At 40.3% G+C, this 24834-nt stretch overlaps 1 protein-coding gene across 4 annotated transcripts in view; it reads right to left on the bottom strand.

The window, feature by feature from the left end:
• Positions 1–24834, bottom strand: part of LOC140726745 (transmembrane protein 182-like) — a 105195-nt gene that overhangs the window by 37216 nt on the left and 43145 nt on the right. For 2 of the 4 annotated variants that reach the window (XM_073043522.1, XM_073043525.1), the window contains exons 5-6: positions 22601–22738; positions 10625–11471 (exon numbers count right to left, since the gene is read on the bottom strand). In XM_073043522.1, coding sequence (XP_072899623.1) covers positions 11200–11471; positions 22601–22738 — 410 coding nt within the window. In that variant the 3' untranslated portion in view covers positions 10625–11199. Of the gene's footprint in view, positions 1–10624; positions 11472–22600; positions 22739–24834 lie in introns of those variants that run through there. The other 2 variants (XM_073043523.1, XM_073043526.1) reach the window with 1 other exon arrangement.

Raw genomic sequence — 24834 nt, 5'->3', positions numbered from 1 at the left:
AGACCAAATCCACTCATTTCACTGCTCAAGGAGTAACCTAAGTGGTGCTGACACGGCAGGGATGAACTTTGCCAGGATAATCACCATCCACAAGAAACCTCTGAACTCCATTTTGTGTTGGGACTTCTCCATGTTCTCAATAGCTGATGTCTTTCTTGGATTAGGCTTCACTCCCTCTTCAGATAGGATATCTATTACAAAGATCAGTGTCTTAACACCAAACTCACATTTTTCTTAATTTAATTTCAAATTGTCATTCCATGTCACATCAGGAACTTGTCTCAGATGTGCATCATATTCGTCCTTAGTGGATCCCCAGAATGATGATATCATCCTTCATGAACTCGACAACAGGTATGCCTTCTCAGATAATGTGGATGGTTCCTGGTGTGGACAGAATCCGATATGGTAGCCAAAGATAGCAATATCTACCATGTGATGTGTTAAATGTACACAGTCTAGAACTTGCCTCATCAAGCTTTATCTGCCAAAACCTAGAGGATGCATTGAGCTTACTAAACCACTTGACACCTGAAAACCGGGACATGATTTCCACCCATGTTCGCAAATTAAAATGCTCCCTCTTGATGGCTTTATTGAGATTTCTTGGGTCTAGACATTTGGGCTGTGCTTCATTTTTCTTTTATGCAATGACCTGTGAACTCACTGAGACTGCTGGTTCTAATTTCTGTATGATATTTAACTTTTCCATGCATGCTAGCTTTTGTTTAGGTTTGTGGAAATAGAACTTTTCTGCATGCACGGACATCAGGAGCCTTGTCTCATCTATATGAATTTTGTGTACACCAGGTAAGCATCCGAGCCCCTCAAAGATATCTGCGTACTCTTCCATAAGTGTGAGATAGCTATCTTTGGTCTGTGAATCCACTGCAAAAACTATTTTCACCAGGTAGAGCTTTTCATGCATACTCAGACCTTTTCAGTGATCAGTAGCTGTTCCTTTAGGTGCTGCCTCTTGTGCTTGAAGGTCACTATACAACCTCCATTTACTGAAATGTTCTCTCTGGTATAGCCTGTCGCTTTTAACTCTACTGGGTAAATCTTACTCTTTACTTTTGAGAGTCTTGTGATCATCAATAGGGGATAGATTTACCTGGGCTCCAGTATCAGGCTTGAGTGGAACTACTGTCTCATTCACAGTCACTGGAATAATCTATTCTGTTTCAACAGCACCCACAGTCTATAGAATCCACAATCATTTCCTTTATTTCTTCATCAACTGTGTGCCTTTCTCTTGACAACCCAGCTTTGAAGTACTTTGCAAAATTATTCTTCTTCCCACAATTATTGCAGGACATGTCTTAGCTGCACATTTGCTGTTTGAACCTTCATCCTTGCTTTGCTGTTGCTTTGGGAAATGCCTTGAGCAGTGCTCCTCAGCTTGTGCTCATGTGGTCTCTGCTGCCCTCCACATATTCACAGCCTTTTCCTGGATCAGATCTTTTTCATACAGCAGTCTTTCCCTAAGACCATTATCTGAAGTTCCACTAATTATTCTGTCTCTAACTAGTGAGTTTCTCAAAGCTCCAAATACACAGGAATTACTCATTGAGAAGCTCAGCTTAGCATTGGTCGAAGCTGACAGCTTGTTTCTGGTCATACGGAAAAAAACGTATCTCTCAAATATGATGTTTTTACTTGGGACAAAATACTCCTCAAATTTTGAAATGTAATGTAAAAGCTATCTGAAAGCTGTTATAAATGTCCAAAGCATCTTCAGCAATTAAATGCAGAAAAATAGATACTTTCAAATTTTCATCAGTGTCTTCCGCTCTACTAGCAGCTAAAAATAGACTGATTCGCTGTTTGAAGTGTTTACAGTTATCAGAATGATTGTTGGTAAACTGCACAAATACGGGTGGACTTAGCTTATCCATGATGAGATCTTGCAGCCTCTCATGTGAATGTTTCTTGTGATTCTGGTGAACTTCGGGAACAAGGTGCTCTCTTGCCTCGCTTCCCTCTGTCACCTGCTGCTAGCACCTTTCGTACTCATGCAGCCTCTTTCTCAATCGCGTACGGTATTTATTTACTCTCCATGTTTTACTCTCACACTGACCTCTGACACCATGTTATGTTTGTCCTTAATAAAGATTAACTTGGCGTGGGTTTAGGCTAGAACAGAGGTAGGCAACCTTAAGCACAAATGATTTTCAAGCATGCGTTATTCATTAATTTGAAGCAAAGCATAACTAGATGTATTTAAATGGGTAATTCCCATATTGCAAGTTTTCTATGGCATTCATCTGACCCACTGTCCGCTCATTAATACATGATCCGGCCCACAGAGACAAATAGGTTGCCGACCCCAGGGCTAGAACATTTTATCACTGAACTGCTCTACTCTGAGCACCTGCCGACAGGTCACCATCGTTACTTCCAGTTCTGGGTGAACCACCCACATGGCCCACTGGGAACTAAAGTTTTTTATCATGTACACACTAAAAAAAAGTACTTCTGACTTCCTTCCTATAATTTCTTCCATCACCCTCTCATATTCGCTGTCTGGGAAAATGATGCTGGCTGTTGACTTTGTCTATGCTTCTTATCATCTTATACACTGCTTACCAATTCAGCTCCTTCACTCCAAAAAGAAAGGCTGTCACTCACTCAAACTTTCCTCATATCTCTAATCCAGTCTGACATAATTAATTGGGACATATGAGGTTATGTTAAAGTATTATACAATATTGGTTAAGCCACAGCTGGAATACTATATATAGTTCTTTTGCCTTACCCTAGAAAGGGCATGATTGCACTGGAGAGATTGTAGATGATATTAACTAGGATGTCAGCTGGGATTCAGTATTTCCGTCATGAGGAAATATAAGTTTTCTTTGAATTAGGAGACATTGAGGTGGTTCCTGATCAGTATAAGACTTGAAAGGGCATATAATGGGCATATAGCAGGAAATCATTCTCCATAGGAGAGCTATTTAAATCTACAGGGCACAGGTTTATGGTAAGAGACGCAAAGTTTGGAGAAAATCTGAGAAGGAATTGCTCTCCGTGAGTGGGTGGAATCTGGTACGTCCTCTCTGAATGGGTGGTGGAGACAAATGCTGTCATTATATTAATTATCTAAATGAGTATTTGCATCTTAAATGCAGCGAAGGCTATGGACCAAATGCAGGGAAATGGGGTTGGTATAAATGTTTGGCATGTGTTACGTACCCCATAACTGGGTGTCTGACCAGCAGAGAAAGAAGAATCCGCTGGAGTCTGGTGGTACAATACTTAAAGGTGTTTATTAGTAAACTACTCAATACAATATCAAAAATGCAAATATACATATAAAACAAGTTAGCAGTAATAAACCTAAAAGTGTAGGAATAATAATAAGCAATAATAAACAAGCTCTATCGATGTCTAGGGGTAAATGAATTGTCATAGACAAGTATAAAGTTCAGTTCATAATTGCTGAAGTAGTTATGGTTGTTGTGTTGAAATCATTGGAGAGAGAGAGAGAGAGCGAGCGAGATGTTATTAGCTACAGGAGCCAAACCTTCCTTTGCTTTCTTAATCCGTCGTATCGTTGTGGTCATTCAGTTATGACCCCTCTGGTCTTCAGCTAGACCATTCTTCTGTGGTGGACTCGTCACTCTGGCATGAGTGGACACACACACAAGTCCCCACCGGCCCTGCTGTAACACTGTGAGCTTTACTGACCGATCTCCTGGTTCGGTCTTCGAAGCCCCCACCTTTCTGTGGGTTCCCAACACTCAATCAGTGTCCACTGGTGTGTCTTAAGGGTGTCTCTCCAGACCTGTCTTTTTATCCCCACTCACGGGGTCTCAGCTATCCATCAACTCTGAATGACCGTGTCCATCAAATCAGGCCACTCCTGCTATCTCCTGAGGAATGTTAACGAGCCAAGTACAGTCCTTGTAGTAGAAAGTAAATCATCCAGGAAGAGTCATAATACAGTTAATCAACAGTCTCTCTCCCCCTCTTATCTGTAGCAAATGTTCTTGCCTGTGTTTCGTCTCTCTCTATCATGAGCAGCATAGCAACAGCTATAGTTCATGGTTCTCGGGGGGGATGGGTAACTCTGCATCCCATATAATGGGCTGAAGTGCCTGTTCGCATGCAGCAAACTCTAAATCTGTAACAGCTTGTCAGGCCAATAGTTTCTCTTGTATAGCTGAATCAGAATCACCAGCATGTGATAACTTAGCAGCAGCAGTACAATGCAATACATAATATATAAGGTTGTTGGGTGTACTTAAGGCAGAGATTGATAGGTTCTGGACTGGACATGTCATCAAAGGTTACGGGGAGCGGGGCCAGGGAGTGGGGCTGAGGAGGGGGAAAATGATCAGCCATGATTGAATGGCAGAGCAGACTCAATGGGCCAAATGACCTAATTCTGATCCTATGCCTTATTGTCTTATGGTTTTTTTTTCGAACTGTGGTCTCCCTGCTCATGTTCTAAAACTTGTTAGAGAGGAACTGGAATAAGAAATTCCTGGCCTCATTGCCAAAATCGTGGAAGTGCGGGACAACTCAAAAGATCTTGATGACCTTAATTGCACCCAACTTCAAGAAAGATGAAATTCAAAAGCAGTAACAACTGAAGGATCTTTTATTCTGTGCTATGAAATAGTAAAAATTTTCACAGCCATCTATAACTACATCACAATATTGATTCTATTCATCTGGAAGCACAATGGATATATTTTCTACCGTGCAATAAGTCCAAGAGACCATATACTTCCCAACACCGTATGCCACTTCTTTGCCCATTCTCCTAATTTGTCTAAAACCTTCTGTAGCCTGTCTACTTCCACACAGCTACCTGCCCCTCCACCTATCTTCATATCATCTGCAAACTTTGTAACAAAACCATCAATTCGATCATCCAAATCGTTGACATACAATGTGAAAAGAATCCAACCAGAAAAGGCTCCCTTTATTCCCATTCTTTCCCTCCTGCCAGTCATTGCTTTATTCGTGCTAGAATCTTCCCTGTAATACCGTTTTCCAGAATAGCTTGTTAAGCAGCATCTTATGTGGCACCCTCTCAAAGGCCTTCTGAAAATACAAGTACACATCATCAACTTATTCTCCTTTGTCTACATCACACACAAAATGCTTGTGGAACACAGCAGGCCAGGTAGCATCTATAAGGAGAAGCACTGTCAACGTTTCGGGCTGAGACCCTTCATCAGGATCTCAGGAACAGACTTATGTTTATTAAAAATAAATTTCAATTATCTTATATTTTCCAGACTTTATTGTGAAATTGAACCATAAACAGATTTCTGTATACATTTGAGTACTACAGATACAACAAATATTAATAGACAAAAAATTAATTCATAATCTGCATCAGTAAAATACAATTCCTTTTGTGGAAGGGATCAGATTTACAGCCCAATCACTTCTAAGGGATGCTCATGAAAAATGCATTTGATTTTGTCCAATTAATTAAGAAAAATGCACAAAACACAGTGTTTTGGCTTACAAATCTAGGGTATTGACATCTTTCTGCAGTCAAACATCATACATTTCAAGAATAGAAAGAAGGTTTCTTCCTTCCTCCCTGAATAACCAGAATACAATATATCATTTCATGTACACATGTCTGCCTCTAACAAAGCCTGGAGTGGAGCACCTGGTGGGTGGGTAATACAAACTCTTACAGTCCTCAGTGCCTGCCCCAGCTTTACAAAACATAGTAATGCCAGTGAGAATTGGCGACAGCTGCACATTGACAGATCTTAGCCTGAACACTACTGTACCCAAATCTTGCACACGGAACTGTCCCCAGTGTTACATCCATATTATTAGTAACAGACCTGTGCTTACCAGTACTGTACCTCAATGTTAAATAATGTCAGATCAGTACCTATTAGTACTATCCCTATGTTATACAATAACAGACCTGTGACAACTAGTGACAATCTGTATACATTGACAGACCTTGCTCACTGTTTGTTGTCCCAGTATTATTCAGTTACAAAGATTTGTCTACCAGTGCTATACCCATTTTATATGGAGAGAAAGCTGTGCTCACCAATACGGTACAGAGTGGCATTCAGCAAGAGACCTGGCCCACAAGTGTTATGAAAGTAGTGTTATACAGTATCAGATATATATCCAACTGTACATTTCATCTGCTGGATATGAACCTGAATCTGGAGTCAGACCCAGAATGTTGACCCAAGTAGGTCAGCATCCCTGTGATTTTGGTCCATGCTGTATCTGCTAACTCCCAGGGACAGGGGCTTGACATTCACAGGATGAATTGCCCTTCCTCCTGGCTGCAAATGAAGCCTCCTCCCAATTCTGCCAGACAACACACTTGCTGCTCTTTTAAAGAAGTTCTGGCTGTGATGACAATTTGTCAAAGGTGTTGAAAACCCCACATGATAAGTCAGTAAATGGGCTCTTGGTATGGCATGTTGTGTCGTACAGACCATTCTGCAAGTAACCCATCACAGATTCACATGACCACATACAAATAAAATGCAGTCATCGGAAACAGGACAGCAAAATTTGAAAGTTCCTTAAAAACATTTCACTATGAAGATAATACACAAAACAATTTCATTCATAGCAGAACTATTGTATAAAATGACCTTTTCATGAAAACATGACCTATGCCATTACTTGCAGTGGAAATCCTCCATAAAATTTCATACTTATTAGGCTAGTAGATTTTCAAGAAATGATAATACATTTTAGTCTACTAATGTTTTTGGAAAGCAGTCTTTATTGGCATTCCAAACAGGTTTCCATCACTGAACTGATTTTTTAAACAGGAGTTACAGCTTTTTTCTCCCTTTTTAGTGCCTAACCATAAATTAACAGATTTGTTCAATTCCATTCAACATATTACAAAGAGTCTTTCACTTTTAGGAATTTGTGTTGCTGCCCTAGCTATCTGATGTTGTGGTGTTGCATAAAAAATGTCTCATATGCTTGGATGATTTTGGAAATGAAAGCAGAGTTACGTTAAATTAATTTACTCCTTAATATAGGTCACATTTTAAATTGCTGTGTCAGCCACTCAAATTGGGTCAGCCAATTAGCTTTAAATTTCCTTTTTTTCTAGCAACAAAATGCCCTTTCACATCTCGTGTTTATGATTTGCCCTTTATCATTATTGCTAGGCGCACCAGAACATGCCTTACATAAAATTTTCTTTTCATTCCAATGTGACATTTTGAGCCTTTTTTTAAACTTCCAACTATCTATATTGCCCCAACATGTTAGGCCTGGATTTGCTATGTAGGAGGCGAAGCGTTATTCCAAACACCAGTCATTCAGCTTGTACCAACTATTTTATTATCCAAGGTCACAATCTCTACTGCTTCCTGACTTCAAATGTCATCTCTGGTCTGAAATATTGGGTTTTTTTTGCCCCTAGTGAGTTGAAGGCTATTTAAAACATCTAAATTACTTATCCTTAGAAATCAGGAAATCATCATTCTGGGTTTCAGTTCATCCCACTGAGCAGAAAGTAAAAAGAATAAGCTGAGGGGATTTTTCCTATACATGTATTGTAGATTGAGAGCAGCTGCCAGAGGTGAATGATTTAAAAGTAAGAGTTCAGAGACAAGATGTCCTTGTAAGGGTAAAAAACAAAGATGGTAATGTTGTGGAACTTGGTTATTGAAGAGTATTGAAGTGTGATCAGGGAACCCTTGTTAGGTATAGGAAATTGGTATTGATCAGGTCCATTCAGATTCATAGGGATATAGGAGTAAACTTAAGAAAGAAATTAAGAGGGCAAAAAGGGTCCAAAAAACAACTTTAGCAAGTCGGAGTATGGAAAATCCTAAATTCTTTTGTGAGTATATTAGAAACAACAAAGCAGTTAAGGAAAGAGTGGGTCCTCAAAGGGACCAAAGAGGTCATCTATGTATGGAACCAGAGGACATGAGTGAGGTCGTAGATGAATTCTTTCCATCTGTATTTACCAAGAAGATAGATGTGGAGGCTGAAGAGTTATGAGAGTGGTGCATTGATATTCTAGAGCATGTCATCAGAAAGGAGGAACTGCTGAAAGTACTGGTGCACACGAGGGTGAGAGCTTGAGAGGATCTATCCAAGGATGCTAAGCAGATCAAGGGAGGAGATTGCTGCCGAACTGATGGAAATCTCTGCAACTTTATCAGCTGTAGAAGACTGTGGGATAGCTATAGTTTTACTTTTATTCAAAAAAAAGCAGTAGGTATAAGCCTGGAAACTACAAGCCAGTAAGCCTTTCATCATTGATAGGCAAGTTAGTTCAGGATTTATGCTCACTGAGAAAAGCAGGAAGTCATTAGCAGTCAACATGGTTTTGTGATGAGAGGTCAAGACTCACAAATCTGATCAAGCTTTTTTTTTAGGAGATAGCTATCAAATTTGCTGAAGGGAGCACAGCAGCTATGGCGTACAGAGACTTCAATAAGGCATTTGACTATGGCCCTTGTGGTAAGTTGTCCAGAAGTTTAAGGCATAAGGGATCTGAGGCATGTTGACAAACCTGGATCTAAAGCTACCTTCTGATGAGAGGAAAGGTGTGGTTGTAGATGTGTTATTTTCTGACAGTGAGTCTATAACATTTGGTGTAATATTAAGATCGGAGCTGAAAGGTACAGATGAAGGTTGCCTAATTAGTTAGTTTGCAGTTGATGTGAATGGTAGTGGAGTCATAGATAAGAAGGCTGTCCAACATACAGTAGGACATCAATCAGCAGGAAAGATGGGCAAAGGGGCATAGCAAAAGCAAACAGAATTTGATGCAGACAAGAGTGTATGCATTCTGAGACATAAATTGCTGGTAGAGACATCTAAGCTAAATGGCAGGGATCTTAGGAGTGTTAATAAACAGGGATACCTTATGGTACAAGACCATAGCTCACTGGAAGATGAATAGGGAGGTGAAGAAAGCATTTGGTATGCTTGCCTTCATAAGTCAAGGCACTGAACATAAGAGTTGGGATATTATGTTGCAGCTCTACAAAACAATAATAAATCGCATTTAAAGTATTGTGTACAGAAACAATGTGGAAGCATTACAGCAGGTGCAGTAAACAATGGTGCAGGTGCAGGTCGATGGGACAAGGCAGAATAATAGTTCAGCTTGAACTAGATGGACTGAAGAGCCTGTTTCTGTGCTGTAGTACTCGAAAACTCTATGACTCTGAGAGATTTGTGAGCATGCTGCTGGGATGGGTGGCTGTACTGTAAGGGAAGATTGGATCAGCTGGGTTTATTCTCACTGGTCACAGGGGGCTGGTAAGTGACCATAAAGTGGTTTATAAAATTAAGGAAGGAACAGATGGGATAGCCAGCTGGAGTCTTTATTCCAGGTTTGGAGTATCTAGAACTAGAGGGTACAGTTTTAAGTTAAGAAGGAAGACATTCAAAGAAATTTTAAATTTAAACTCTGTGAGGAGTAAAGTCTTCATTCAGTGGGTGGTGGTGATATGAAAAGAGCTGACAGAGAAACTGATGTAGGCGCCTGCAGTTACAATGTTTAATCAGTCATTCCAGTCCGCAGAGCATCACCCAGTGAGGAGGTTACTCGTAGTTTGGCGGCACTCATTTAAAAGGAGAGCTTTGAGGGCATTCGGAGTAGAGGGGCATCCATTTAAAACAGAGAGGTGGAGAAATTTCTTTAGCCAGAGGGTGGTGATTTGTAGAATTTGTTACCCCAGGCAGCTGTGGAGGTCAGGTCGTTGTGTGTATTTAAGGCAGAGATTAATAGGTTCTCGATTGGCCACAGGTTCAAAGGTTTCAGGGAGAAAGCTGGGGAGTGGGGCTGAGGAGGGGAAAAATAAAAGAATCAGCCATGATTGAATGGCAGAGAAGACTCAATGAGCCAAATAACCTAATTCTGCGCCTATGTCTTATGGTCAGTATTTGGAACAGATAGTTAGATAGGAAAAGCGTGGAGCATAAGGGCTAAAATGCCAGCAAATGGGATTGGCATGGCTAGGCATCCCAGTTGGCACGAACAAGAGCCCTGTTTCTGTGCGATGATTTAAAATCAAGGCTGGGTAAATTAGTTGTTGTCATTGTTAGAAGAGCATATGGAAACCGTAGAATACTCCAATGGAATATTATTTACTAATAGTCAATTAGTCTCTCATTATGCAAATGGTTTCATAGATAACAGAGAATAAAATCACTTCACCAAACTTCCAACTCTTTTCAAATATACTGCAGCTTCCCACTCATAACAGGATTGGTGAACATACTCTTACATCCACATTGGCAAAGTTTAAAGATATCAATAGCAGTTTTGGACTTTATTACCTACTTGATGAGATTTTTTTCCTAAATTTTAATTTTATGGCTTAGTCATTTGGACCAAAAGGTCTCATTCTGTTCATGTGTCTAATAGTCTAGTCACCCAGAAGATAAAAGATTTTCAATATTTTAGTTTCACTAGCAGTGGTGAAAACAAATGATTGAACTAAATTTTCTCACTATATTAATTAATATTTTTCAGAATCTTGCTAAATGCTCAAAATAGAATGATGACATTCAAATGAATATCAGTAGAGATGATGACATTGAGTTGTGTACAGTATCTGCTGGAAGGAAGTGTGCGCAGACAGAACAATATTTTTCTGAATACCCTTGTAAATACCAGGATTAGATCCAGCACAATTAAATACAGAATGAGATTATTTCTATTAAGTATATTTTTCATTTCCCTGCTATAACTATAAAGTCTTGTGTCTTGTGAGCATCTGTTGTAGTAGTTAGTGCCTTCTACTAATTTAACTCGAGATTTAAAAAATTCAAATATAGGATACAGTTTTCACTTTAAAATGTTTGAAAGTTCTAAAGTTGTTTCTAGTTGTTCAAAGGAAAAAATATATAATCATGAATAATTCAGTCTAAGAAGATCACAGGTCTAGCAGTCTACATTGTGTAAGCTAAAAAAATCTATACAAACAATCCAATTTACTTCCATGCCCTGGGCTTGTTAAAGAGGGGAATGAATCAAGGTGCTGCAGTCTGATTACAATACAGAATGCAGAACGGCACTCATATATGGATGTTGTATGAGGCCAAATGAACCTTCATCAGCATTAATTCCTTACACTCAATTATACACAATAGTGAGAGGAATGAGGGACAAGAGGGCTGCAAGTATTTACTGAATGTGACTTCTGGAGAAATGGAGAAAAAATTAGAGAAAAAGGGAATTGCAATATAAAAATGCAATTACAGTTCATCATCACCGACTTTCTCGAATGGCATGGAATACGTTATATCCTTTTTTTTTCTTAGAGCAGTGCATCCAACCTGAAAGAAAAGTAAGCCTGCAAGTATAGAAGCGAATGCACCAATAGGAGCTGCCATGAAGGACCAACCATACAGAACTTTAACCATTGGGTATGGGCACACTTTACTTGGCACAATGATCCGACCCATCACAACGATAAGAGCTTGAATCCAATAGATGTACATAACAATGGAAAATGTGGATAAAATACCTGTAAATAAAATGATATGACTTCAGTACACATATATACAATTTCTCTATAAAGATTTCTAGCAACTACTAATGATGTGAGGATGTGATTACAAAGATCCAAGTGAATGCCAGCACTTTTTTTTAATCAAGGAGCCTAAATTACTGTTTTGTTTTATTTTCTGAAGAGACTCTTCCATATATTCAATATCTACATGCCAAAATACAAACGCACTTCACACTTTGCTACACTTGAAATATTCATTGATTGTATAGATTTACATTTTGTAGTTTGATTTTTTAGGTTGAATGAAACTAACTAGACACAATAGATGTGGGGTTTATGCAAAACATTGTAAATATATATATTTTCACTTATGATTTCTGTTCACTGCAGTCTTCACAACAACTATCACTGGCAGGGTGACTGCAAGATCATCAGGGTCTGACTGATAGAATCTGTCTGCTTTTGGTGGGCACCTCATTAACTGATGTACAAGAATAGCGGAGCTGATGTTTAATCTGTTCTATTTTAGAAACTTCTCCTTTCATTCTTGATCAACATATTACCTACTAGTTGGATGTCTGTGGAACCCAAAACACAATACTACATCTATGCTTTCTCAGATAAAAACCAAAATATGATTAGAATCATGGCTTAAGTACACCAAATAAACAAAAGTCATAAAAGTTCAAACTAGCAGAAAGCTAAGAATATTTCTCAGAGAACTCCAAATCTACTTCTATAATTAACTTCATCCTACTTGTTATTCCTTTAAAATAATCCCAAGGTCACTACTTTCAAATTGATGAGTATTTTGCCATCTGCAACAAAGGACAGCTTCAAACATAATGTTTCCAATAGAAATAATGATTGTTTGAGAATGCAGCACTTACAAATTTCAAAAGCACAAGAGGTTCTGCAGATGCTGCAAATCACACACACAAAATTCTGGAGGAATTCAACAGGTCAGGCAGCTTCTATAGAAGGAACGGACAGTTGATATTTTGGACCAAGGCCCTTCATCAGGACTGAGGAAGGTTGTGGGGAGAGGGAAAGGAGTGCAAGCTGGCAGGTGATTGGGGAAGCTGGATGAATAGGGGAGGTGGGGTGAAGTGAGAAGCTTCAAGGTGACGGGTGGAAAAGGTAAAGGGCTGAAGGAGAAGGAATCTGACAGCTGACGAGAGTGGACCATGGGAGAAAGGGAAGGAGGTAATGGACAGATGCAATGAAGAGAAGGGGTATGAGGAGCAACAGATTGGGGAATGAAAAAAGAGAGAAGGGGAGGGGAGAAATGCCCAGAAATTAGATAAATTAATGTTCATACTGTCAGATTAGAGGCTACCCAGATAGAATATGAGGTGTTGTCCCTCTAATCTGAGAGTGGCCTCATTGTGATGGCAGAGGAGGCCATGCAACTTGTGTTAAGTAACTGATCTCCACTCTCCATTTACACTTCAAATGTAGGTTAAGTGCATATGCTGCTTCTTCCATGAGAAGCACCTGCCTAGCAGACGATCTCCTGCACTGGAAATTTACTATGAGTGCCCCCTTTTTTCTCTGATTAGCTGTAAGATCCAGTGAAACATTGTTTAATCAAGGAGCATCATTGTTATCTCAAACAGTCCACATCAGGGGACTCAATATGCTAACTCTCGTGAAGAAATCTGAAAAACTGGATCATTGTGATATATGAAAAAATACAACATCATGTAAGAAGTTAAAGATTGAGGCTATTCTTCACTTTCTTTTCTTGAGTTAGTGTCCGAGGAAAGATGAGGAACTCTGCAGGATATCCTGGAATGCTATTTGTTGGACATCTTGAGCATCCATGAGGTGCTGTAAGTCAATGCAGCAGTAGAACTGTATTCCACCATTATTTCTAAACTCATTGCCTAACATGCTCCTCACACTTATGCCACCATCAGGCAAAGGGACCTAGCCTGGCTTAGGAAGGGTGATGAGGAATATGTTAGGAGAAACAGAGGGTGCAAGTATAACAAAAAATGAGGTGCTATCATGGACAGCGGGAAAAACTGAACACAAGCTCCCAAGACACTGAAAGCAACATTGAAAGGCAGTGCTAAGCAATACCTCAACCCCAGGATCTTAGAAAAACTCTGCAGTGCTTCTGTAATCAACTGTGAGTGGTAGTGAACAAGTGTTTAGCTTACAAGAGAAGGGGTTTCCAAGATCATTACTGTTATCAACAATGTAAGAGTCTAGGATATCAGTGCCAAGCACTGAAATGTTTGTAACCATCTTGAGCCAGAAGTACTGTGGAGCATTCCATCTCAGATTCCATCTGAGATTCCTGTCATCATGGAAGGTAGTGTTCAACCAGTTCAAATTACTCCAAAGATATTAAGAAATTGCTGACAAAACTAGATACAGTAAATGATATTGGACAGACAACATGCCAATGGTAGTGCCAGAACAGAACACTTGCTTTCTAGAACCAGCCGAGCCAGCATTTGTTCAAGGACAGCCAATTCACAAAACGAAGATAAATCTAACCAGGTTAGTCAATTACTGCACCACCAGCCTCATCTCAATCAAGAGCAAAGTCATTGAAAAGGTGCTGTAAAGTGGCACTTACTAAAATCTGCTCTCCATCAGCCAGGGTGGGGTTTGTCAGGGTCACATAGCTTCGAACTTCATCACAGCCATGTTCTAAAATCTAGACAAAGGAGCTGACTTCAAGCTGTAAAGTGAGAGTAGCTGCTCTTACCATTTACAATGAAATGATTACAACAATAAACCCTGGAATTATTGGGCAACAAGTGGAGTTACATCCTGCACAAATGAGGATGGTTATGATAAATTGAGATCAATCATCTCAGCCCCAGGACACTACTTCAAGTATTTCTCAGGATACTGTCTTAGGTCCAGCCATCTTCAGATCAAAGATGGGGTGGTTGCAAATAATTACAGCATGTTCAGACCCATTTGCAGTTCTTCAAGGAGTATCTGCATGCAGCAAGACCCAAGCAATGACAGAGGCACCATACAAGTTCCAGGCATTGACCATCTTAAAAAGACATGATATTACCTTCAATGTATCCCAAATCATTGGTACCCAAAGGTTACCAAAGACTAAATATTTACTGTATCTGAATCGGCCACATAAATTTATTACAAATCAGCACTGGACATGCTGTGGCAAGTGACTCACCTCCTAATTCACAAGCGCTTTTCCACCAACAATAATGAAAGATTGTAATGGAATACTCTTCACTTGGACACGAGGAGATCTGCAGATGCTGGAAATTCAAGCAACACACACAAAATGCTGGTGGAATCCAGCAGGCCAGGCAGCATCTATAGGAAGAAGTACAGTATAGTTGATGTTTTGGGCCGAGACCCTTCGTCGACTGTACTTCTTCCTAAAGGTGCTGCCTGGCCTGCTGTATTCCACCAGCATTTTGTGTGTGTTACTCTTCACTTGGCATTGGGAGTGTATTGAAGTATTTGCCAACAAAACCCTGGTGGCTTAGCACCATGTAAGATGAAGCAACTCACTACTAGATAACTCTTCCACTACTTAAAACATTCACTTTCTCCACCGGTGATGCATCATGGCTGCAGTAGTGTGCACCATCTACAAAATACACTGCAGTTACTCACCCAGGCTGCCCTAACTACACTCCCCAAACCTGCTGCTTCTACCTCCAAGAAGCGCAAGGGCAGCTGATTTAAGAAAACATTGCTTGCACATTTCCTTCCAAGTTAGACACTTCTATGCATTGGAAATGTATTGCAGTTCCATCTAAGTCACGGAACTCCCTTTTCAGTATGTTATGCAGCTGTTTATTAAACAGGCAAAATGAACGGCATAAGGAATATGTTTTACAATGGCTCTTCAGAAGACTTATTAAAGCTGCTTTGTGTGGGGAATCCATACTGTTTGGCGGAGATCCTACAGAAGGGAGCATCTACTATTAAAGAGCCTCAAGGCATCAACTGCGTGAGATTAGATCTTGTGCTCTGGGTTTTCCTTCTTTACTTGTGCCAGAGCAATAGTTGTGAGAGCTTCTGAGTGGATTGTATGGGTGGACTGGAAAAGAGGTGGAGGGTAAAAGATCACTGGAGTATGCAGGAACCAGTGGGGGGGGGGGCATGGCTGTGGAGAAACATCAGTGGTCAGAAAGGGGACAGAGGTAGCAGTCATGGAGTGTGAGGATGGAAGAAGTTCTGAGTGATGGAAGGTACAGACTAGGCACAGGAGATGAAGCTCAAACAACATCAGCACTGAGGGTGTGGACATCAAGGAACATACATAAATAAGTGACCAACCCTTTGGACACAGCAGCTGTGTCATTAACATCAAAGAGAGGTCAGACTTCGCTGTAGCCTGTTCTGGTGAGCTGAGCTCTGAATGTACAGATATATTAAGATATGCATTGTATGATCTTTTCCACGGCTGTATATTCCAAGAAATCTAAATGCACATGGAGAACCTGGATCAAGTTTACAGAAGTGTGTTAAACTGCAAAATGCGCGCAATCAACCATATCTTATTCAGTAAACAGGGTTTGGATAAAACTTCAGTCATATAGTATACAAAATGCAATGAAAATGTATTTCCCGCACAAAATCTGAAAGCTATTTTCTTTGTATACTATTGAACCATTAACGGTGCTGTTTGTCAGTAAAGTTATTTCTGTGCACTCCATCATCACATGGTTCTCTAGCTGACAAAGTGAAGTAGAATCCTGAGGCCTTCTACAGGATTATTAAGAACAAAAGGAAAGCAAGGGACAAAATTGGTTCTTGGGTTGATCAGAGTGGTCATCAATGCATAGAGCTGAAAGAAATGTTGATACTAAGTGAAGTTTTTGCACCTGTTTCCTATGAAAGTTTTCACAGATTCTATAGAAGTGAGGCAAATCAACAGCAGACTATATACAGATTACAGAGGAGGAGGTGGCTGCTTTCTTAAGGAATATTAGGGTGGATAAATCCCCAAGGCCTGGAAAAATGTTCCCTCGGATCCTGTGGGAGGCAAGTGCAGAAATCCCATAGGCCCCAGCAGAGATATTTGAAACATCCTTAGCAATGGGCGAAGTGCCAGAGGATTGGAGGATAGCTAATGTTGTTTTGTTGTTTAAGAAAGGCTCTCAGAATAAGCCAGAAAATTATAGATCAGTGAGCCTGACTTCAGTGGAAGGTATTCAGAAGGACTGGATATAAAAGTATTTGGACAGATGAAAATGATTCGGGTAGTCAAATCACAAACAAGAGAAAATCCAAGCAACACACCCAAAATGCTGGTGGAACTCAGCAGGCCAGGCAGCATCTGTGGAAAAGAATACAGTCAACCTTTCAGGCCAAGACCCTTCAGCAGGACTGGAGAAAAAATCCTGAGGAGTAGATTTAAAAGGTGGTGGGAGGGAAGAGAGAAACACAAGGTGAGGCACACTGTGGAGATAGAGGATTCAATAGAGAATGGACAGGAGATCCTGTGGGTGAGAACAAGATTCCCAGATGGCACGATGAGCAGCCGGTGGTCCATGTAGGTACCAATGACATAGGTAGGACAAGTGACAAGGTTTTGCATAGGGAGTTCAGAGAGTTAGGTGCTAAGGTAAAGGGCAGGATCTCCAGAGCTGTGTTCTCGGGACTGTTATCTATGCCACGTGCTAGTTAGGCCAGAGATAAGAAGATTATACAGTTTAGTAGGTGGATAAGGAGTTGGTGTAGGAGGGAGGGCATAAGATCTTTGGATCATTGGGCTCTCTTCCAGGGGTGGTGGAACCTGTTCAGAAGAGACTGTTTGCAACTGAACCGGAGGGGGACTAATATCCTCGTGGTAAGGTTTGTTAATGCTACACAGAGGGGTTTAAACTAGAGCTGCAGAGCATGGGAACCAGAGTGCCAGAAGAGTTCATAGAGAGGTTGTGGAGACAGATGTTGGTAAGACCTCAGACAAAGTCAGGAAACAAAAGATTTAGCCTAGTACGACTAGTGTCCTGAGCTGGGCATATTTCAATGCAAGAAGTATTGTAGGAAAGGCGGATGAGCTCAGATCATGGATCAACATCTTAAATTATGATGTTGTAGCCATTAGTGAGACTTGGTTTCAGAAGGGTCAGGACCAACAGCTCAATATTCCAAGGTTCTGCTATTTTAGAGGTGACAGGGTGGGATAAGCGAAGAATGGGGTGGCGTTACTAGTCAGGGAAAACGTCACAACAGTGCTCTGTGAGGACAGACTGCAGAATTCGACTAGTGAAGCATTATGGGTGGAACTGAGAAATAAGAAAAGTATGACTACGTTAATGGGGCTATTTTACAGACCATCAAACAATCCTAGAGATTAAAAAGAACAAATTTGTAGAGAGATTGCAAACTGTTGCAAAAAACATAAGGTTGTTATAGTAGGTGATTTTACCTTTCCACATATTCTCAATTTTGATGGTACCAGAAATGATCTGGCAAGTGTGCAGTGGGCCAGGCTGTTTTCGGGCTAAGGTGTACCCCGAAACTGGGAGGACTTCCAAGGCAAATCAAGGTGGATAATTCCCTTGGGCCTGACAAGGTGTTCCCTCAAACCCTACGAGAAGCAAGTGCAGCAATTGTCAGGGCCCTAGCAGAGATATTTAAAACAAACTTAGTGACAGGAGAGGTACCAGAGGATTGGAGGGCAGCAAATATTGTTACACTGTTTAAAAAATGCTCTAAACAGAAAACAGAAAATTATAGGTCAGTGAGACTGGAATCAGTTGTGGGAAATTTATTGGAAGGTATTCTAAGGGACTGGATATATAAGTATTTTGATAGACATAGATTGATTAATTATGGTCAGCGTGGCTTTGTGTGTGGTAGGTGTGCTGCAGGGATCGGTGCTGTGTCCTTTGTTGTTTGTCATCTCTATCAATGATCTGGATGATAATATGGTTAACTGGATCAACAAATTTGCAGATGACACCAAGAATGGAGGGTAGGGGTAGCAAGGAAGGCTATCATGGCTTGCAAAGGGATCTGGTTCAGCTGGAAAAATGGCAGAAGGAATTTAATGCCAACAAGTGTGAGGTTTTGCATTTCAGTAGGAACAACCAGGGTAGGTCTTACATTGTGAGTGGTAGAGCGCTGCGGAGTGTGGTAGAACAAAGGGATCTGGGAATACAGACATATAATTTATTGAAAAGAAAGCTTCTGCTACAGTGGCTTTCTGTCACAGTCAGGTCCGTGGACTCCGCATTCCAGTTCACGGTCCGGTCTATGGACTCCGCATTCTAGTTATTTCCTGTTCCCCATGTTTTGTTGGGCGCTTTGATTGAGGCACCTCATCCTCATTTCGAGCCTGCAACATAAATAGCTCCGGGGTTCAGCTATTCCTTTGCCGGACCGTCACCAGAAACACACACCCAGAAGCCAGTTACCAGAAGCCAGGCTGGTGGATTCAGGCTCTGGGCTGCCGAGAAGTCTGAACCATCATCGGAGCTGCTGAGAATCGTGGACTCTAAGTTGCTTCGGTACCTATGGCTGCTTAGCGAATTCAATCAACTTCGTGTCCAACTGTGTTGCCAGCTGTTTGCTACTGCTCTGAGTAAGGTACGAATTCTGTCATTTTTGTGGCCGGCTGAGCCTTGCTGGTCGTTGGCTGCCACTCCGAGCAAAGATACATATGGACTGTCTTCGTGTGGTTTTGTCTCCTTGTTGTCCAAGTCCTTTCCGGCTGAGTAGGTCTGGCGGTTTGCCACTGCTCTGAGTTGGGTATTCTGTCTCTTCATTGTCCAAGTCTGTGTTCCAGTCCAGTCACATCCGAGTTCCAAGTCAAGTCAAATCAAGTCCGAGTTCCAAGTCAAGTCAAGTCAAGCCCAAGTCTCAAGCCATTGAGATCCAAGTCCTGTGTCCAAGTCAAGATCCAAATCCCGTGTCCAAGTCAAGATGCAAGTCCCAAGTCCGAGTCAAGTCCAGGTTTTACTGGCTTGTTCTCCAGCGTTTACGTCCACATTGACATTTTGTCCTCATTCCTGGACGTCCTTGTAATTCTGAATAAACACAGTTCAGTTTATACTATCGCAGTGACTGTGTCTTGCACTTGGGTCTGCTCCTTGCAGCACTTTCATAAATGAATGTATTGAGTAAAGAAGACGGGATATTATGTTGAATGTATAAGACATCAGCGAGGCCTAATTTGGAGATTTTGCACGCAATTTTTGTCACCTACATATGGGAAAGATGTAAAAAAGATTGAAAGAGTGTAGAGAAAATTTACAGTGGCTATAAAAAGTATTGACCCTCCTTGGAAGTTTTACAACATTAAATCACAGTGGATTTAATTTGGCTTTTTTGAGACTCATTACCAGGAAAGACTCTTTTGTGTCAAAGTGAAAAATAATTTCTATAAATTGGTCTAACTTCATTATCATTATTAAACACAAAATAATTGATTGCATAATTACACACCCATTTCAAGTCAGTATTTAATAGTTACAGCCTTGAGTGTCTATGGATAGGTCTCTGGAAACTGTAATTTGTTCCCATTCTTCTTTACAAAGCTACTAAAACTCTGTTTGATTGCATGGGGATTGTGAGTGAACAGCCCTTTTCAATTTCATCCACAAAATCTCAATTGGATTGAGGTCTGGACTCAGACTTGGCCACACCAGGACATTAACTTTATGTAGCTTTGGCTTTATGTTTGGGGTCATTGTCTTACTGGAAAACAAATCTCCCAAGTCGCAATACTCTTGCAGACTGCACCTAGTTATCCTCCCAAATTTCCCTGTATCTTGCTGCATTCATTTACCCTGTACCTTCACAAGCCTTCCAGGGTCTGCTGCATTCCACAGCTTGATGCAGCCTCTACCACGCTTCATGGCAGGGATGGTGTGTTTTTGATGACGTGCAGCGTTTAGCTTATGTCAAACATAATGTTTAGTCTGATGGCCTATCAGCTCAATTTTGGTTTCATCAGAACATAGAAACTTCTTCCAACTGATTTCAGGGTCTCCAAATGCCTTCTGGCAAACTCTAGCTGAGATTTCATGTGAGTTTCTTTCAACAGTGGCTTTCTCCTTGCCACTCTCCCATAAAGCTGCGGCTGGTGAACCCCTGGGAAAATAGTTGTTGTATGTGCAATCTCTCCCATCTCAGCCACTGAAGCTTGTAACTCCTCTGGAGTTGTCATAGGTCTCTTGGTGGACTCCCTCACTAGCCCCATTTTGCATGGTGACTCAGTTTTTGGCAGATTTTGGCAGAATTACAGCTGGTCCATATTTTTTCCATTTCTTGATGATTGACTTAACTGTACTCCAAGGGATATTCAGTTACTTGGAAATTCTCTTGCATTCATCTCCTGACTTGTGCTTTTCTGTATCCTTTTTGTGGAGTTTCTTGGAATGTTCTTTTGTCTATATGATGTCGTTATTGCTAGAAAACTGACTCACCAGCAGTTGGACCTTCCAGATACAGGTGTATGATTACTACAATCAGTTGAAACACCTTGACTGCACACAGGTCTCAAAAACAGATCTCTATTTAACTAATCACATGACTTCTAAAACCAATAGGCTGCACCAGTGATGATTTGGTTTGCCATACTAAAGGGCTGAGTACTTATGCAATCAATTATTTTGTGTTTTATATTTCTTATTCATTTAGATCACTTTGTCGCAATCTGTTTGCACTTTGACGCGAAAAACTCTTTTTCTGTTGATTCGTGTAAAAAAAAAGCCAAAGTTGATCTACCATGATTCAATGTTGTAAAACAATAAAACATGAAAACTTACAAGGGCAGGAAATACTTTTTATAGGCACTGTACGAGAATGCTGCCATGTCTCAATGATCTGAGGTAGAAGGAAGAATTGAATAGCTCAAGACTGTATTCTTTAGGATGTGGAAGATTGAGAGGAAATTTGATAGATGTATACAAAACTATAAGCAGTACAGATAGAGTAAATGCAAGCTTGCTTTTTCCACTGAGGATGTGTGGAACTACAACGAGAGGACATGGCTTAAGGGCAAATGGTGAGAAGTTTAAGGGGAACATGAGGGGAAACATCTTCACTATCCCAAAGGGTCTTGGGAGTTTTGGAAAGAGCAGCTAGCACCACTGGTGCATGCAAGCTTGATTCCAACATTTAGGAGATGTTAAATGGATAGTAAGGATTTAGGTGGCTATGGTCTCTGTGCAGGTTGTTGGGAGTAGGCAGATTAAATGGTTCCAGCATAAAGTAGATGGGCCAAAAGGCCTGTTTCTGTGCTGTACTTTTCTATGACTCTATATTATGTTTTTCCAGTTATCAAATAACACTTAATAATACTGAGCTAATAGAAAGCTATGTGCTCTTACTTCTGTTTTCCAACCATCTTCCTATTATAACCAATAGGCAGTACTGTCTGAAAGTCTTGGAAATCCTAGCTACTTATTTTGCACAGTACTGTTAATAGGATCCTAAAGAAAGCTTTGGCACATTGGCCTTAACTCAAAGTATTGAGTGTAGGAGTTGATATGTTATGTTAACATTGTATAAGATGTCGCTGAGGCCTAAGTTGGAGTATTGTGTGTAGTTTTGCTCACCTACCTACAGGGAAGATGTCAGTAGATTGAAAGAGTGCAGAGAAAATTTCCAAGGATTTTGAGGACTTGAGTTACAAGGAAAGATTGAATATGTTGAGGCTTTATTTTCGAGAGCATAGAGAATGAGAACAAACTGATAGGGTAAATGCAAACAGGCTTTTTTCCACTGAGGTTGGGTGGACTAGAACTAGAGGTCATGGGTTAAAGGTGAAATGTTTAAGGGGAACAAGAAGAGAGCTTCTTCCCTTAGAGGGTGTTGAGAGTGTGGAATGAGCTACCAGAGCAAGTGATGGATGTGGGTTTGATTGCAACTTTTAAGGGAAATATGAATAGGAATAGATTATGGGTCTAGGCAGATTGATAGTTCAGCATGGAATAGATGGGCCAAAGGGCCAGCTTCTGTGCTGTAGTGTTCTTTGACTCTTAATGCCCTCTGCTAAGACAAGCATGATTGCTCAGAGCCAGAGAAAGAAATTTTGAATCGTTTCACTAAAATGAAACAATATCGTCAAAACACGTTTGCTTCTTTCCAAAGAAAAGTAAAATTTTACACATCAAGGAATTTCATTTTTATCTCCTGTTTTAGTATTTAATTTGCAAAAATCTAAATTTATTTACCAGCCAAAAGAAAAAATCCTCCTCCTAGTATGTACATAGAGTCATGCCCTTGGAATGCTTCATAAACAATGAGCCCAAATCCGATTCCAATGGTTAGTACAGACAACACGATCAGCACACTCCAGGAATGGCGATAACCTACAAAAGACAATTAATAGCATTGGTTTCATGCAGAAGAAATCAGAAGCTGTAAATTTTCAGTTAAATAATATAGTAATTTATTTCTAGCATTCATTTAGCAAAGAACTAAAATTAAAATCTTCATCAATTGTGGGATTGAGTTTAGGAGCCAAGAGGTAATGTTGCAGCTATAAATGACCCTGGTCAGAACCCACGGAGTACTGTGCTCAGTTCTGGTCGCCCCACTATAGAAAGGATGTGGAAACCATAGAAAGGATGCAGAGGAGATTTACAAGGATGTTGTCTGGATTGGGGTGCATGCCTTATAAGAATAGGTTGAGTGAACTTGGCTTTTTTTTCTTGGAGTGATGGAGGATGAGAGGCTACCTGATAGAGGTGTATAAGATGCTGAGAGGCATTGATCATGTGGGTAGTCAGAGGCTTTTTCCCAGGGCTGAAATAGCTAGCACAAGATGGCACAGTTTTAAGATGCTGGTGAGCAGATACAGAGGAGATGGTAAGTTTTTTACGCAGAGAGTGGTGAGTGCGTGGAATGGGCTGCCAGCAACAGTGGTGGAGGCGGATACGATAGGGTCTTTTAAGAGACTCCTGGACAGGTACATGGAGCTCAGAAAAATAGAGGGCTATGGGTAATCCTAGGTAATTTCTAAGGTAAGGACATGTTCGTCACAGCTTTGTGGGCCGAAGGGCCTGTATTGTGCTGTAGGTTTTCTATGCTATGTTTCTAAAATAGATCAAATCTTGTTCTGGAATCTATTGGTAGGCCCAAATATTGTCTCCATGCTCAAAATAACTCTCAATTAATCAGGTTAAAAACATGAAAAGGAAATTACCTAATTATTATTCTTCCTTAATGAAGGAAACACTATTCCTCCAGACTGAGGAGAACGGGCTCAGATTATCCCATGGTTGCAGGTACAGTGCAGTTGAGCTGCTCCTTGACAAGCCATTTCTCAAAGTACTGCACACGGCTACCAAATTAAGTCTGGTGCAAATGATTGAGATTGTATGAGCAAAAACTTGTTGGAAAAGTTGAACTGAGATTTGACATTCAAGATGAGGAAGTAAATTGGATTAGACATTGGCTTAATGGGAGAGGCTAGATGGCTGTCTCCCTGATTGGAGATCTATGACTCGTGTCGCAGGGATCAGAGTTGAACTAAGAGCAGAGTACTTTGGCGATTAACCTAAACAGCAGACAAAACATAATCCACTGGAATTTAAAACTAGCCAGCTAAAACAGGAGATCATATCAGAGAGCATAGATTAATTTCCTATCAAGTTGCACCAATACACTTTCAGACATTGATGGTGGTGGTGGGGTGAGTGTAGGGATTAACTTTCCTTTCTCACTCTTTCCCTAACTACCTCATTTTTGACTTTCCTGTGTGAGATTCATAACATACTAGAAAATAACATGCAGTAAGATACATCACTTGGGATATTTGGACATGGGACCTTGATTTGGACAGGAAACCTCAAATCGGTGTTCCAAGGATCAATAAGGACCACGTAACTCAGTGGGAGAGGCAGACAAATAAATAACAACTGTGAGAGCGCTGACCAAAAGTCATTATGTGTATTTGTTTTTAATGTAGTCATTTGTCTTATCAAAAATAAGGATTGAGCCTTAAGATTGCAATCTAAAATGTTTTTGTTTTATAAATTACAGGCACGTGCTATATTTACATATATTTACCCTGTGCTTTATTTTAATCCAGTCAGGATAATAAATAATTACTCATAAAATAAATGAGATAGGCTATCAATGCCCTAAATTACTCATAGTATCTCTCTGTACTCCAGGAGCTCTGTAACAGAATTGCTTGGATGATGACATCACATGATTGGTGTACGCTATTAGTAATTAAAACATATAATCGACTGGAAGTATGCAGATATCAGGGCTGCATTGGAGCATTACTTTATATAAAAGTTAAAGCATTATGCACCTTTATAAAAAACTGTTTCCTGTCCAAATCAAGGCCCCATGTCTAAATATCCCATTATTTTGTTCTTCTTCCAAGAATGAGCTAAGACTTCTTTAAGGTATAACTTACTTACTCATTTTATTGTTCCTTTCATTTATCTTA

This window comes from Hemitrygon akajei, chromosome 4, assembly GCF_048418815.1.
Source record: "Hemitrygon akajei chromosome 4, sHemAka1.3, whole genome shotgun sequence".
Lineage (NCBI taxonomy): Eukaryota > Metazoa > Chordata > Chondrichthyes > Myliobatiformes > Dasyatidae > Hemitrygon > Hemitrygon akajei.
The sequence above is the reverse complement of the archived record's forward strand: the minus strand, read 5'-3'. Positions and strand labels throughout refer to the sequence as shown.